Source organism: Apostichopus japonicus, chromosome 14, assembly GCF_037975245.1.
Source record: "Apostichopus japonicus isolate 1M-3 chromosome 14, ASM3797524v1, whole genome shotgun sequence".
Taxonomy (NCBI): Eukaryota; Metazoa; Echinodermata; class Holothuroidea; order Aspidochirotida; family Stichopodidae; genus Apostichopus; species Apostichopus japonicus.
The window spans coordinates 16404327-16419692 of record NC_092574.1 but is presented as its reverse complement, the minus strand read 5'-3'; the positions used below and the strand labels follow the sequence as shown (position 1 = coordinate 16419692).

At 36.6% G+C, this 15366-nt stretch overlaps 2 protein-coding genes across 14 annotated transcripts in view; both read left to right on the top strand.

The window, feature by feature from the left end:
• LOC139979543 (spartin-like) lies at positions 1-12206 on the top strand. Of its 2 annotated transcripts, none has more exons than XM_071990464.1 (8): positions 1-298; positions 1626-1873; positions 2840-3491; positions 4271-4482; positions 4931-5109; positions 7474-7654; positions 8610-8700; positions 10032-12206. In XM_071990464.1, exons 2-8 carry the CDS (start codon positions 1645-1647, stop codon positions 10249-10251), a joined length of 1764 nt encoding a protein of 587 aa, XP_071846565.1. In that variant the 5' UTR covers positions 1-298; positions 1626-1644; the 3' UTR covers positions 10252-12206. The 2 variants fall into 2 exon arrangements, with proteins under 2 accessions (XP_071846565.1, XP_071846564.1); XM_071990463.1 differs by having other exon boundaries at positions 5-307.
• A 2005-nt stretch (positions 12207-14211) lies between these two features.
• Positions 14212-15366, top strand: part of LOC139980175 (F-BAR and double SH3 domains protein 2-like) — a 60437-nt gene continuing 59282 nt past the window's right edge. For 8 of the 12 annotated variants that reach the window (XM_071991632.1, XM_071991629.1, XM_071991633.1 and 5 more), the window contains exon 1: positions 14213-14651. In XM_071991632.1, the coding sequence (XP_071847733.1) occupies positions 14610-14651 (42 nt within the window). In that variant the 5' untranslated portion in view covers positions 14213-14609. Of the gene's footprint in view, positions 14652-15366 lie in introns of all 12 variants that reach the window. The other 4 variants (XM_071991625.1, XM_071991624.1, XM_071991635.1 and 1 more) reach the window with 2 other exon arrangements.

Below are 15366 nucleotides of genomic sequence, written 5' to 3'. Positions count from 1 at the left end.
ATTGCAGCAGGAAACAAATAAGCCTTTTGCATTAAGTTAAATACTTGTTTCCTAACTATAACATGGACAGCTCTTTTTCTGGCATAAAAAAAAATGATGAATTGTCAGACAGGAAAAAGTGTTTATAAAAATAAGAATTACGTCATCATGAGACAGTCATTAACAACAAACTGAAAAACATCTGACGGTCAAGAGATTATTCTTACGTGAAACCTTGATCAAAGATCGGGTATTGTTACTCGGATGAGATACAAAGCGGGACGAAACATCGAAAACCTTATAAGCCATTCTTAGAATTGTACAAACTGTAAGTTATGTTAAATTCTGTTGATCTATAGTAAGTAAACTTAGGCTAGGCCTTACATTTTACAAGTTACATATAGCAGTGACATACATCTAGGCTCTTCACTGCGTGTAGTTTGAAGCCTAGGCTATTGTATTAAATTGTGATACAACCTAACAAAGCAAGGCACAAGTTGAAGTTTGGCCTTCGCAGGTAAAGTCAGCACAAAGTTTAGGTCAGTATGTGTACTTTGTACAACAACCCGCAGGTAGCGTGTTTACAACAGTAGCACTTACTGTAACGATAACAGTTTGAATTAGGCTAGGGCCATATGGTATTTACATGAATATATCTGCATAAAGAATGTAACAACCACGTAGTCTACACTTATTATTTATTGGGCAATCTCCCAATGAATCAGTAAGAAACATGTATCCTACAGCTCTTACCACAAAATGCGACAGTTAGTTAACCAAGCAAAGTGCAAATTACACTTTTGGTGAAGTTGCTAAGCAAGGACCCAACTTGATCAGTATTCACATTACTTCTTTCAAACAATGTAACCTATCAAAGAACTTTATAATTAGAAAATAGAATGCTATTATATGTATAATAGCACAGGACAGTGTTCTTATTTTATACAGCATACCACAATAGTTCCAGGACTGACAATCCTACTTCTATGGGAGTGTCATTCTTCAAAATGAAAAATATGAACTTTATATGGCTCAGATCACACATTGTAGATGTATACTAAGGTTGCCAGACTTCGCTGGGGACATTTCCTGGATTCCATGTTCATAGAATCAGCTTGAAACGTTAGCTGTGATTGTTTAGAACGAAAATTAAAAGGCAACCATGGTCATTCAATAATTTCACAGCCTATAATTTACATTGTCAATTGTTTTACACTAAGCTGCATAGTGAGATTTTCAAATTCTTTATTGTTTTTTTGGGGGGGGGGGGACTTAAATATATTTTTTGACAAATTTTCTTGTTTCTGAATAAGCTGTGTAGAACCAACAAATCACTGAGAGGCAAGTGCTGTAAATTCCACCCATCCCTTTAAAACATGCGTTGCAGGTGCAAACCCTTTGTATCAACCATCAGGGGATGAATATCACTAGGGGGCCTATAATTTCCAGAATAAAATGTGGTCACCTTAAGAAATGCTAATTAGAGAAGTTACAGTAAATGGAAAATCTACCAATGCTCAACTTCTGGCAATAAATATAGCCATGGCAATTAGAAGCTGGCTAAATGGAACGGTTTATCTTAAATATGAAGGTTTGTTTTGTATTAATGAAGAAACTGAAAGCAATTTTTAATTGTTTATGTATAGAAACCACCACTAGACCATCATGGCAGAGGCTGCTCGTCCAGCTAGGGAGAGGTCAGCTGGCTCTGATCTGGAGGAGCAAACGTACCAGTCTTTGAAGAAGAATCACGACAAAACACATGCAGATGTCAAACTTGCCCTCAATTATGATGAACAGGGACTCATCTCCAAAGCTATAGAGTTTTATCAAAGAGCTCTAAAGGCTATTGCTAAAGGCCTCTCTTTGAACTGCAATGGAGAAGGAACTGTCGGTAAGTTTTGGTTTTCTATTGATGATATATTGTGAAGCAAAGATTATTATTGGTCAAAATTGATTTTCATGGGTTTTTTTTTTGTAGCTCAAGAGCTTTTAGTATATTCCTACAGTATATATTAAATAATACTGTGATCTGTTTCCTTGAATAAGGATACGTCCATCAAAATAAGTCACATTCTGGCAACCACGTCTAGAGTTTCTAAGAACAATCTCTTGTGGCAGGGATTTCATTGAAATGTTGTTGTCTTCCACCAAAGAACTAATTTAAATCTATAAGAGTTGGAGGGCCATTGAGGTGCTTATTTCTGCTCATGGAAAATGACTATGTTTCAAAGTTGAGTTTACAGGGAGGCTCCAATTCTCCAGGAGGTTGAAATTTGAGATAAGAAATATGAGGCATCAAACTGAAATTCACCTTCAGACTTGAACTCTGATACAAAATTGTGATCAATTGATTTGAACTTTTGTTGAAGAAAAAACAAGAACAAGAACAGAAACTAAACAAATGCGACTCATGGTGTCAACCCCTTTTCCATGAGAAATATCTCCAGCATCTGCAATCTTGAGAACTTTAATGTAATACATCTACCTCCAAAAACATTTGATTACACATGAAAAACTTTATGAAAGTACTTCTTTCCTTTGGTTTATTGGTTACATGACACGTAATAAAAGTAGTCTCAAAGTAATGGCCAGCAGAGTGACTTCACTTGATCACGCAGTATTAAATATTGCAAGCCAGCAGTCGACGTCTCTACGATCAATTCAAAATATGTTGCCATTGTCTTCATGTCAAAATAAATTGGCATATATACTTACAGTATGTTCTGGTTCTGTACATGCCATCTCAACTCTATGTGAAGTATATATACGTTGCAGATTCAGCAATTCTTGTTTTGCTTTTTTTGAAAGTATTCTTTAAACATGTTGTTGATACAATATATTGTTAATCCTTCCATAGGAGATACATGGGAGCAGGCAAGGAAATTACAAGATAAGATGCGGAAAACAGCTCACCAGATTAAATCGAGGTTGGAGGCACTGGAGCTCGATCTCACGCCATACCCCCAACAAAATGGAGGACAGAGTCAAAGCAGAGAGGAAAGAGATTCTTCTATGGGAAGAACTGCAGTAAATGGTGATGAAAGAAATGCACACAGTAACAGCCAAGAGCAGCCCCCACCGTACACGATGGACTCCGCTACTAATGGGTGGGGGGAAACAGAGGCCAGGGAACTCAGCATGAACATGGCCATAGAGAGGGACCTGGATGAGCTAGGTCCACCCCCCTCATATGAACAAACGATGGAAGATGCGTATGAAGTATATGGTATTGAGGAAGGCGTTCAAATATATTTTATCAGCTCTGCTGGTTTAGTCAGTGCCCCGAGTATGCCATCAAGTTTGAAGATTTACAAATTCCTGGACGAGGAGAGAGTGCGTGAAACGGGGCAGCCGCCAGCTTTCTTGCAGGTTGGAGAATGGCTGTACCCACTGGTACCAGGTCAGTCACCGGCCCTCAGAAGCAATGACGGTGCTTATATCTTTCCAGATTGTGAATCAACAGACCAGGGTGCATGTGTTGGTATAGTTGTGCCCCCTAATCTTAGCAGGTGGGTGCTCATGTTTTATACAAACTTGCCTTTTGCTTTTTGTTTCTCTATGTGTTTTCTCTTCTTACTAAGTAGCTTTTAGCGCAAAATTTATGTTGTTTTCACGGTATTTAAGCAAGAGTGGCATACTGTGTGTGATGCGGAAAGACTTAAGCACTGCGATGATATTGTAAGTGAAGAGAACATCATGACGGAGTTACCAAAGGGAGCACAAAAGTTTTCACACATATTGCATTTTCATTCTTAACAATGTCGCAAAATTTCAAATCTGTCTCACTATGTCAGCCAAAATTTGTAAGATGAAGTTACCACTGTGACTGACTGCGGAGCTGTTGTTTAACTTATTTTTTCTTCATTTTTTCCTTCACTTGTGCAAGAAATATCGATATCAAAGAACAGTTAAACCTGTCTTGTGTTGCGGGTGGAATAGTTGTCAACCATTACTATCAATAGACTGGTAAAACTACCAACATAGATTTACAATCCATCCTTTTATAACAGTTTGTTTTCTTGGGGGCCCTGATGTATAATGCCAGATAAATGACTCTCCTATAATGGAGTGTAATACCATCTGTGTGGATGTTTCAAATAATAAATAATGATACAATCGATCAATTCATAGATGTAGTGGCGAGAGAAGTTCAACTGCTCTTTATCTCTTTTCGGGAGGTCAATCCAACGTCAATTCAACAAGTGTTTTCTTGATTTTGTTTTTGTTTTGTTTTGTGATTTGGGTTTTCTGTGGTATCAGTCTTCCATCTTGTCTTTCAATGATTCAGTGCAAAACTCAGAAACTTCCAAGAGACCATTAGAGAGCTTACCGCCTTGAGAGATCAATCTGCCGAGTCATCAAGAGAGGCTGAAAGAGCCAGTTCTGTGACTCCATCCGAGAGGACGAGGCCTGCGTCAGCCAAGGAAGAGACAATGGAGGTTGAAGATGAAGAAAAGGGGCAAGGAATTAGTACTACCATTGCCAAAGGAATTGAAACAGGTAAGAAAACTTACTCATAGCAGCTTTAAAAGCAAAGTGCTTACACAGCAATCACACCCAGCACTTTATCTCTTAATGTTTGTTAACTTTGTTTGTTATAAATTAAGGATTGCAATTCTATTTGGTCCAAATTGGTATGGAAAGAATAGATCTAATAAGTTACATTGATTTTGCTTTATAATTAAGTATATTATTTGCCTAGACTTCCTCTAACTGGTTCTGACGTGTGTAATAACGAATCAAACGTCTTGTAATGGTTAGTAAAATTTATTCAAACAAGTTTTATATATTGATCTATTAAATCCTTCTGTTGCACTGTCTTCATTTCATATTAAACAATTGTTGACATTATTTAGGTGTGGATGTAATAGCTATTTGGATTAGGTTTTTTTCTTTTTCTTTTTCGTTGAAGTTTTTAAAATTTAAATGCTACTTTGGTTTGTGACAGGTGCATCATGGCTAAGCTGGGGGTTGGGTAAAGGGGCAACTGCAGGTGGTCACCTCCTCAGCAAAGGGGCAGATAAACTCAAGAGGCATATCAGACCAGTGGAAGACCCAAAGGAGTTTGATGAGAAATATCAAAAAGGGGCACACTATGCCCGAAAAGTTACCGGTGGAGTTGTCACAGTAAGTATTGCATTGTTTATTGATGAAAATAGTTGTAGTTGGGTGATTGCATCGTGGTGTTTAAGTCAAGTACTTTTATCCGAGTACCAAGTACTTTCGAGTACTATGTCACATGTGGTGGTTTCCAATTAATACTTTGATTGTGCGTTTCAGGTAAGCAATGCAGCACTTGGTAACGCATTGCCATCTACTTGTAAATACCAATAGGCAGGTTATTGCTTTAGGTGATATGCATCTTGGTGTTTAGTTCAATTACTTTTATCTGAGCACCAAGTACTTTTCGAGTACTACATCACACATGGTGGTTTCCAATTAATACTTTGATGGTGTGTTTCAGGCATAGGCGTAGGAGGCGGGGGGGCTGGGGGGCTGCAGCCCCCCCAACCAAATTTTTTGGTGAAAATTCGGGCAATATGCTGAGAATTTTTCGGGCACCTACTGGAAGAAGAAGAATTTGCAATGTGTTTTTCATTTTTTTGGGGTGAAAATTCGGCAATACGCTGAGAATTTTTCGGGCATCTACTGAAAGAATAATAATTTGCAATGTGTTTTTCAATTTTTGGGTGAAAATTCGGGCAATATGCTGAGAATTTTTCGGGTACCTACTGGAAGAAGAATAATTTGCAATGTATTTTTCATTTTTTTTTGGGTGAAAATTCGGCAATATGCTGAGAATTTTTTCGAGCACCTACTGAAAGAAGAATAATTTGCAATGTGTTTTTCAAATTTTTGGGTGAAAAATTCGGGTACCTACTGAAAGAAGAATAATAATTTTGCTGTGTTTTTTTCATTTTTTGGGGGGTGAAAATTTGGGCAATATGCTGAGAATTTTGCGCCACCTACCAGTGGCGGAGCGTCCATACAGTCAGAGGGGGGCGGATGCCCCCCCTGACGGACTCAAATGGACTACTGGCGCCCTTTTCAGCTTTTTACCACTTTTTACTTATTCGCGATTATTGACTTTTTTTATTGCGCTCTCAAATACCTATTGACATTTGTCACATTTTGTTGGTGCAATTTTCTGACAAATGGCGATGACACCTATTTATTCTTCGTTTATCTGCAAATTAGCAAGGCCCGGAAAGGGTAATTTCCGGCGATTTAGGGAGTATCTTTACTCAAAAAATTTCTGTACGCTCCGCGCCAACCTGTGGTGGCGCTCCGCTTAGATAGTGTCAAAAGCGCCCCTACAGACCATTCTCTTTCCCCTGACCAATACCCCTAGCTCCGCCACTGGCACCTACTGAAAGAAGAAGAATTTGCAATGTGTTTTTCTTATATTATTATTATTATCATTATTGTTGTAACAACTTCCCCAATAATTCTAACCAATATGGAAGGGTAATACACGGAAAATGATTTTATGTTATTGGCATGTGATGTAATAACCGATGAATGCCTACATATATGCACATTAACATATGGAACGCGCGCGGAGCGCGCGAAAATTTTGGTTATATTTTTCGGGCAAGTCGTTACAGCCCCCCCCAAATCAAATGAGGCTCCTACGCCTATGGTTTCAGGTAAGCAATGCAGCACTTGGAAACTTTGTAACACATTGCCATCTATTTGTGAATTATACCAATTGGCAGGTTATTGCTACATCCAGCTATAATGACTGTAAAATGTTTAATTACTACGCAGTACACTTTTACAGTTTTAAACTTCATAGCAGAGTAACATTTTCAATTTGCTCTCATCCGATGTAATTGTTTAGCATTATGTCATGAATTATCATATGATTTTGCATGTATGCACTTAACATTGTGCCAAAATATTAAAGGTTTTCCACGGATGCTCGATGAAGTTACTTCAAAGAATCCCTTAAAATCACACCATCATTTAAAAATTGCATCATCATATAATGAGGTTACATTACCAACTAATGAGGAAAAAATGTAATATAATTACACCAAGAAATCATTTTCAGCACAAAGAAGCTTTACCATGTGACAGAACTTTACCTGAAGCAGGGTAACACAAAAGACATCGTCATTCTTACACATGTTGCTGCTTTTGAGATTATTATTAGTTCTTTTGCTTTTACGTAATGTGAAAGAGATGTCAATATACAGTATATCTACCTATCAATTATGCTGTGTGATGTTCAAACTATATCAAAACTGTCAATTACACATGATGTACAAAAGGAAACTCAAAAAGTGCAAATGAAGCAAAATATTTTGGTTATTCTAGTATATTTTGATCTTCCTGGAATGGTATTTTACTTTCTTGCGTTTTGAGGTTTTACGATTCAAAGTTTTCCTTTTATATATATTCAAGTAACTATATATATGTTTGGATATTTATAATGATAAAAAAGAAAAAAATGACATCACATTTATGTCTGGTTGTTATTCCCAGGTGAGTGGTGTTGTTATTGATGGGCTATGCTACATGACAACCAAACTTGGAGAGGTTGCAGCTCCTGTCATCCGGGAGCAGACCGACAAACTCATCAAGAAAGGAGATGGAGGCCAGAAGAATGGCAAATGGAGCAAAGCTTTCAACGGAGCTGCAGAAGTAGCAGTTAGTGGAATAACAGGTTTGTCTAAAAAGGGCGTTGTGGTCAAGTGGTTAAGGCAGTGGACTTGTGATTTAAGGATTACAGGTTCGAGCCCTGGCCAGATCATTGTGTTGTGTCCTTGGGCAAGGCACTTTATCTCCATTGCCTCTCTTCACCCAGGTGTATAAATGGGGACTTGCGAGGTGACTTGTAAATATAGTTGCGTGCGCCCGTTTGTGGCTGCACCCTGTGGGAAGTCCCCCAGGGGACATGTGGCTGTGTTGCACTGTGGTGCCCTAGGAGAGATTGTTTGAATTGTGCACACTTTGGTGTTCAGGTGTGACAAGTTATCAATGACCAGGGTTAAGTACAGCACGGCGAGACTTTATTGTAAGTTGCTCTATATAAGAACTGTTAATTATTAATTATTATTTATTAAAAAAGTTAAATTCATTTTAGTCTCCAGGATATCTTGCAAAAGTTAACGATATCAAGAGTTATACTTTTGAGAGAATACTTTTGGAATCATGTGTGCCAAAATTTGCTGATTTTTACTTTAAGTATATATTCCTCCTCTGTGGGCAAATCATTGCTCCTTTAGTCTCCTCATTGGTTAAGTTTCAGTTATGTTTGGCTAAACCATAGTACCTATTTAAAGGTAAAATCTGCATCGCTGTAGTTCATTGTTTAACAAAATTGTTAGCAATTTTTTTTCAGCAGATTTTGGTTAAAACTACATCCTAATAGGATTTTGTATTTGTGGCGATACAATTTTTTTTACCAATCTGCTTCTAATTCTTGTGAATACCTTAAGTGATGACCTCTTACCTCCACTAAAACAATAGGCTTCATCACGGTGGGATGAATAGTTGTTGTGATTTTAAACTGAATCTTTAGTAGTCAGTACTAATTTTCAAGAGCTTTCGAAACATTTCAATTGTTGATTTCATATCACCATAGCAATTTTTTAAATTTTTCTTTTATGTCTTTGCAGGAATTGGTGTTGTTTATACAGGGCTTGAGACAGCCGCTAAGACGTTGGCAAAGAGTATACATAGCTCTACGGTTGATGTTGTTCAACACAGGTAAGTCAGATTAGCCAGTAGAAATGGCAAGTTATCCTTATTGCTGAAAGCACATCAATCTACATTAATTTAAAGCACCAAGAGAATTGATTTTGCTCTGTAGTTTTGGGGCATTTTAGTGGTTTTTCTTGGTTTTATTCACACCCTGATGGTGCTTGTTGTTGTCAAATGTATAAAAAAAAAATAATTGAAACATATTAAATGACCACATACGTTTCTGACAAATTTGTTAATCAGCATTTAGTCAAACTTGGTACTTTATATAAACCAACAATATTGGAAGAAATTATGAAAAAAATAAAATATAAGTCAATAAATTTCTTGAATTATATTTGATGGCAACCTGATCAATTTCAAAGGTTAAAAAGTCACCTCTAAATCATTATTGCTTGTAAGTTGTTAATTATCTTTGTTCTTTTTCCTTTGTTCTTTTCCTCTATTGTTGTTTTGTGTATATCTGTACTGTTTAACTTGTTCAAGGGGGACTGCTAGTACAAGCTAATGCTTTTTCAGTCCTCCTCCACCACCTTGTTTTATCTTGACTTTGTACTACTCCTCTTTCATTGTTGTGGAAATATACTCAAACTCAAATAGCAAGTGTCTGACAATTGTACCTTTCAATCATTGGTGCTTTTCAATCATAAGGTCCCGTGTTCGGGTAACTCCAAGATTAATGTATGTCGTCCAGTTACTGAGTTGTTAACAATTGACAATTCATAATCATGGATGTTAAATATGAATCTAAGAGACTGACTTAGGTCAGTTTGCGGCTTCGATAAGCCAATGATGGCTTCTTCGCGAGTTCCTGGTCGCAGGAGGATCTAAAATACATACAATTGATTAATGATGTCAAAAACAAAAAAAACAGAATTCGAATCAATCTCCTGCTTTAAAGAAGAAAAAAAGAGAGAGAGAGAGACCTACAATTCTTTAAGTCAAATTAATGTTCTAAATGTATCTAGTTTCACCATTGTGATATTATTCTTCTTTTCAATACAACAATATTTTAAGAGTGTCCAAAGACTTGGTTAGCAGAATGCTTATCTCCCCGGAGACTCTCTAAAGGAAATAAAAAATGAAAGGATAATAAAAGTAATTAAAGCAAAAACAATTAAGAGAAATAGAAATAACAAACAAGTTTAGCAATAAGATAAACATGAAAATTCAGTTTGTAATAGTTTCAATACTAAAATCAGCAAACATATCACTCATGTCATCCATCGTATATATCTGTAATTTCCATCGATGATGTAAGTATTCTAATGTTATCAGATTGTTACCTTGCCTCCACTATCATTCTTCTTCGGTTTCCGTATTCTACACTCTGCCAGGTATGGTGATCCAGCAGCCAAACTGACCGATAACTCCATGGCAACAGTGGGCAATGTGGGTGTATCTGTGTATAACTTTAAGCATCTCGGTGTTAAAGCTATAGCAAAGAGAACTGCCAAGGATACTGGCAAAGCACTCGCTAAAGAATATCAAGAGAAACCCGGAGCAAATAATCAAGAGAAACCCGGAGCAAATAATTCAGACCTGAATCCTTCCTAAAGGAACAAGTCTTGTCAATGTTATATAAAATATATCATTTTCTCATAGTTTTGGGCATTTTTGATGATGGTATCGTTTCCATGAGGTACTTGTAAAGTAATGGCTAGCTGTGACCATTCTGTAAGAAAGCTCTAAGAAATAAAAGGAAGAAAATAATCCCACCAACTCAAATGAAATGAAATCTTTGCTTATTAAGTTGTAAGTGTTCTAGGAAACTTTACAGTAATTATCTCTTAATAAGAAAGTGCAGTGATTGGTAGCATGTCCAGTAGGTGACATTTGATTTTAAATGGGATTGCCTATTTCCAGATTTGGAGATATTTCATAACATTAAATATTATAGTTAATCCTCTCACTTTCATGAGGAGTTTAATCATCGAAATGTGAATTTGGATGCAAATAGTTTTCTTTCTTTGCGATGGACCCTTAGAATTCCAAAATGATGCAGTAGATTAGACTCTACTTCATTAGACTCTTTTTTGAGTTTAATACACTTTGAAATTTGCCACTATGTGATGTAGCAAAAATATTTGAGTGGTAACTCTTCAGTAACTTGCTGAAAGGTCAATGAAATTTCACGTTCACATGGCTACAAGGCTTGTGTATACAAGGCATGGATATTGATTGGTATGAACACATTGTGCATGCCATAACTCTGCATTAGCACTGGTGAAAGCCGGGAAAGTGAACATCTTTTTTGGTAATATACACCCAAAGTAGTTGTAAAAAGAAGACAAATATTTCGACATAAAATGATAGGTATGTAACAACCCATGAATTTTGTTAACAAGTAGATTTCTCCTTGTAAAAGAGAATATAAAATTTAAATAAAAGAAGAAGTGCAATTAAAATATAGAAGTGTCAGCAAACGACTTTATGAATCTATTATGAGGATGATAAACATAAATAGAAATTAAAGTCAACTTTGAAACTAATGTACTATTACATAGCTTCAAAAAGGAATCAAAGTTGTGTAACAATGAAAGGTTTATTGGATAGCAGGCTGAAATTTATCATTTTGATTGGTTTGTAAATAATTATTAAAGATATTCTGAGAATTATGGTTTTGCAATTGAACTCTTGTTTATACTGGAATATAATTTCTGAGTAAATTAATTATTTTCTTATAAACGCCCATTAGTGCCATTTGAAAAATATCAATTCGTTGCTACAACTAATGGGTATTAATTCGTTGATACTAATTATTGTTGGAACCAATAAAAGAATATTTTTCAAATGGCACTATTAATGGGTTTTCTTGAGTTTTGAATATATGTTAAGTATACTGTCATATTTGTTTTTTTTTTGTCTTTCAACTGCAAATGCTACCACAAGTATTGGAGTGTACCTGTCCATGCTATAGAGGTTTTATATGTTCTTAGGTTTGGACATGGATCATTGTGGCTGTTTCCTTTGGTTGTGATCGTCAGTGTAAAGAAAGAATAGAAAATGAGAATAGAAAATTGTGGAAAAAAAGGTGCCTCATGCAACTCTTCTGTTTATAATTGCAACTCCATGATTACATTTTGAGGTGCCTATGGGCAAAAGAATGACTTAAACTTGAAGAGAAGGGTGGATTGTGCATGTAATATATATGATTGTGGCAGGGTTGGTATGAACCTATGAACCTCTTTTTATATTTTCTGTATAATAGTGTGTATTCAATTTAACTTGAAATTTTGGTCATCGTTGGTGCTACTCTAGTGGAGTAGCTTTTACATGGGTATATCCGTGCACATTGTTACATCAAAGAGGGCAAAAATTTCATTTCCCATTCATTCAACTTTATGAGCTATCATTTTCATAGTCACGGCATCGGAATGACTTTTGTTGCATCGTTCTGTAAGAAGGTTTATATTATCATATATTTATTGAATGTTACTTTGTTTTGTATTGTTGAACTATATGAGAATTTTGTAGGATACAAAATACTGAATTAAAAGGGAAGAAATTGCCATTTTCTATTTTGTTTTATTTTTGTTCTTTCTTTCAGTGATTACAAGGATAGCCAGTTAATATGTAGCCTATTTGTAATGTAAAAAAAATTATCCAGAAGGGTGGAATCATTGTGTTGGGGGTGGGTGGGAGGAGGGTGGATATTACATCGCTGTGGCCACATCTAGACTCCTTGACTTAGCGTTTTGTAGCAAATAACTTCTTCTAAAGAAACTGCTACATTCTTAAAGGCTGATGACATGCTGATGTTGAAGGCAATGCTGAAGACCTTTGATGACATGAACCTTTAATAAACCATTTGGAAAGACTTTCGAAGTGTCTTCATAGCATTGCAATTAATTAACTTCAATTGTATAGACCTAAATGTATATTAATGTTACCATGGCCAACTTGTTTTACCTGAGATGAATGTAAGTGAGCTGGAACAGGAGGGACAGTTGAGGGGGGGCATATTGACCCACCAATAATGTGGTTGTTCATCATGAGACTAATCTAACAGAAAATTACTAAAAAGGCACAAAATATAGCACCATTTTGTATTTCAATCACACTTATTTTAGTAACAATTTTAGTAACAAACGACAATAATGTACCACGTACGCGTCATCAATTTTGTCTAAAAGTGTAAACGCCTCTAAGAATGCACATGACATAGGTATTTTCCTGCACTGTGAGAGACTGCATTCTTTGGATTTTTTAAGGTGTGATTTCTCGGTTTTTCTAGGTCATTTAATGAAGAAACTGCCCTTCATGACCCTTTCCTTACTAAACTAAATTAAGCCAATGATTTACATGTCTATAGGTAAACAGTGAGCAGACGACGGTCATATCTTGCGCGGTTTGGTAATGGCGACGAAATTTCCACGCTGGCACAGCTAATTTTGGCAGTCCGCCCTCTACAAGATCTTATATCCAACTCTATGTAACCACCGTATCTTAGGTGGAACCATTGAGTAATTTGTTTTAATGGAGTTGTTAAAACAAATCCCTGGTGAAACGACGTTGTGAAGACACGTACGACCTTGAGGCAATGCTGTTTTTGAGAAAAAACAAGCGTTGGGACAATAATTGAGCTAAGTTATTATGCTAGTACACAGGAAGAGATGACAACCTATTTTTCATGAATGATTATAATTTGAATAGAAGAAAAATAGTACAAAACAATAAATCACCATGCCGATAAATTTTCTAATAGTCACAGCAATAAATTTACAAGCTTCAATGAAACATTGCAAGTTACAAATCTTCTGTGTGCTATAGGCCCTAATTGTTATACCCGGTGTGAAGTTGTCAACAAATAACACTTTTGTAGCCAGCTACCACATGTCATCTCTAGTGGCACTGGCGGAGCTAGGGGTATTGGTCAGAGGGGGCGAGAATTATCTGTAGGGGCGCTTTTGACACTATCTAAGCGGAGCGCCACCACTGTACAAACTTTTTTGAGTAAAGATACTCCCTAGATCGCCGGAAATGACCCTTTCTAGTTTCCTTGCTAGTTTGCAGATAAATAAAGAATAAATAGCTGTTAGAGCATTTTGTCAGAAAATTACAGCGAGAAAATGTGACAAATGTCAATATTTAGATGAGGAGCGCAATAAAAAAGTCAATAATCGCGAATAAGTAAAAAGTCGTAAAAAGCTGAAAAGGGCGCCAGCAGTACATTTGAGTCCGTCAGGGGGCATTCGCCCCCCCCCCTGACTATATGGACGCTCCGCCACTGTCTAGTGGTTGTTATGCTCACCAAATAGCCGTGACAAATCTATGTGAAAAGTAACTTACTCAACATTCTGATCCACATCTCTTCATCTACCTGCTCTCTCACTCCCATCAAACCCCCTATACCCTCCCCTCCCCCTCCACCCACTTCATTCCCTCCAACAATCCATCCGATCCAAGACTCGAACGAACTTTCAATATCACCGTTGTTTCGCAGTTATATAAACAAGCAGACGCCCAAAATATGTTAGGTATTTGCTTCCGGTGACTGCTTCGACGGCTAGTATACAGCGTAGTACCGAATCAGGCTTTGGGGGAGTTCCCTGGCATGGCGCCATTTAATCGAGATCTCTAACCAGCCAAAATGTTACAGTATTTCTTTGAACTGAAGAAAATATTGTGATTATTTCGTCAATTTCTTTAGCTCTGTAAAATTTCAGTCTTTGTTACGGTTTGGATATTCAAAGAGTGGGATTATTTTCTGGAATTGATGTGGAAGATTTTACGTATGGAGGGAGTGTGATTTTCAGTTTGAGTTGTATACACAGGAAACTTGTCATCTTTGAAACAGGTGATAGTGTGACCACATGCACAAGACAACAGTTAGCTCTCAAATAATAAACCATTATGAAGAAGTGTCACAAGTCTTGAGTTGAGAAGGATCCATTTTATATCAAATTTTCGCAATGACTGAAGAACAAACTGTGCAGCAGCCACCACCTAGAAAGGTAAGCATTTCGTAATTTCTTAATTCATGAGGCTAGTATTGTTTTAGCACACTAGTGATATTACTAGTGACAACGATTACATAATAACCGGCTATATTGCTACGGTGGGAAAACAAAGGTTAAACAACGGACTAGTTGAGCGAAATATCAACCGGTTTTTCCTCCAAAATCTCAGCGAATAGGGAAGAAATATATCTTACATTGCTATGAATTGCTTATCGAGAATTTTGAGGATGCAAACTGTAGAAGGTTCCAACCGTTGATCACATGAATAAAACATTTTGCATAATTTGTCACTGTAATCTGTGAACTAAAATTTTAACTGTCGCCATACATAACTTTATGACGTGATCAAAATGGTGTATTATTTATAGTACTTCAAACCTCAACCTCAAGTGAGCATTGTCAAATAAGTAGAAAAAACATGATTTATTGTGGTCATTTATTCTCTGCTGGTTTGTCTTCATGTTGGGTAGCCACTGACATGACATTAAAATGGATTATACACTTTCAGAGTGGTTGAAAGCCATGTCAAGACCAAGGAACAATTATAATTGAGACCCATGTAATACACAGCATCAATATATGAAATGTACAGCATAATTGGGTACAATACCATTACCAACCCATTTATGTGTTGGTATTCTGTACATAACTGTGTTAGGCCATCAGCTGAAGCTCAAAATGTGGCTGTAAAATCAGTTTCGTTCCAGCA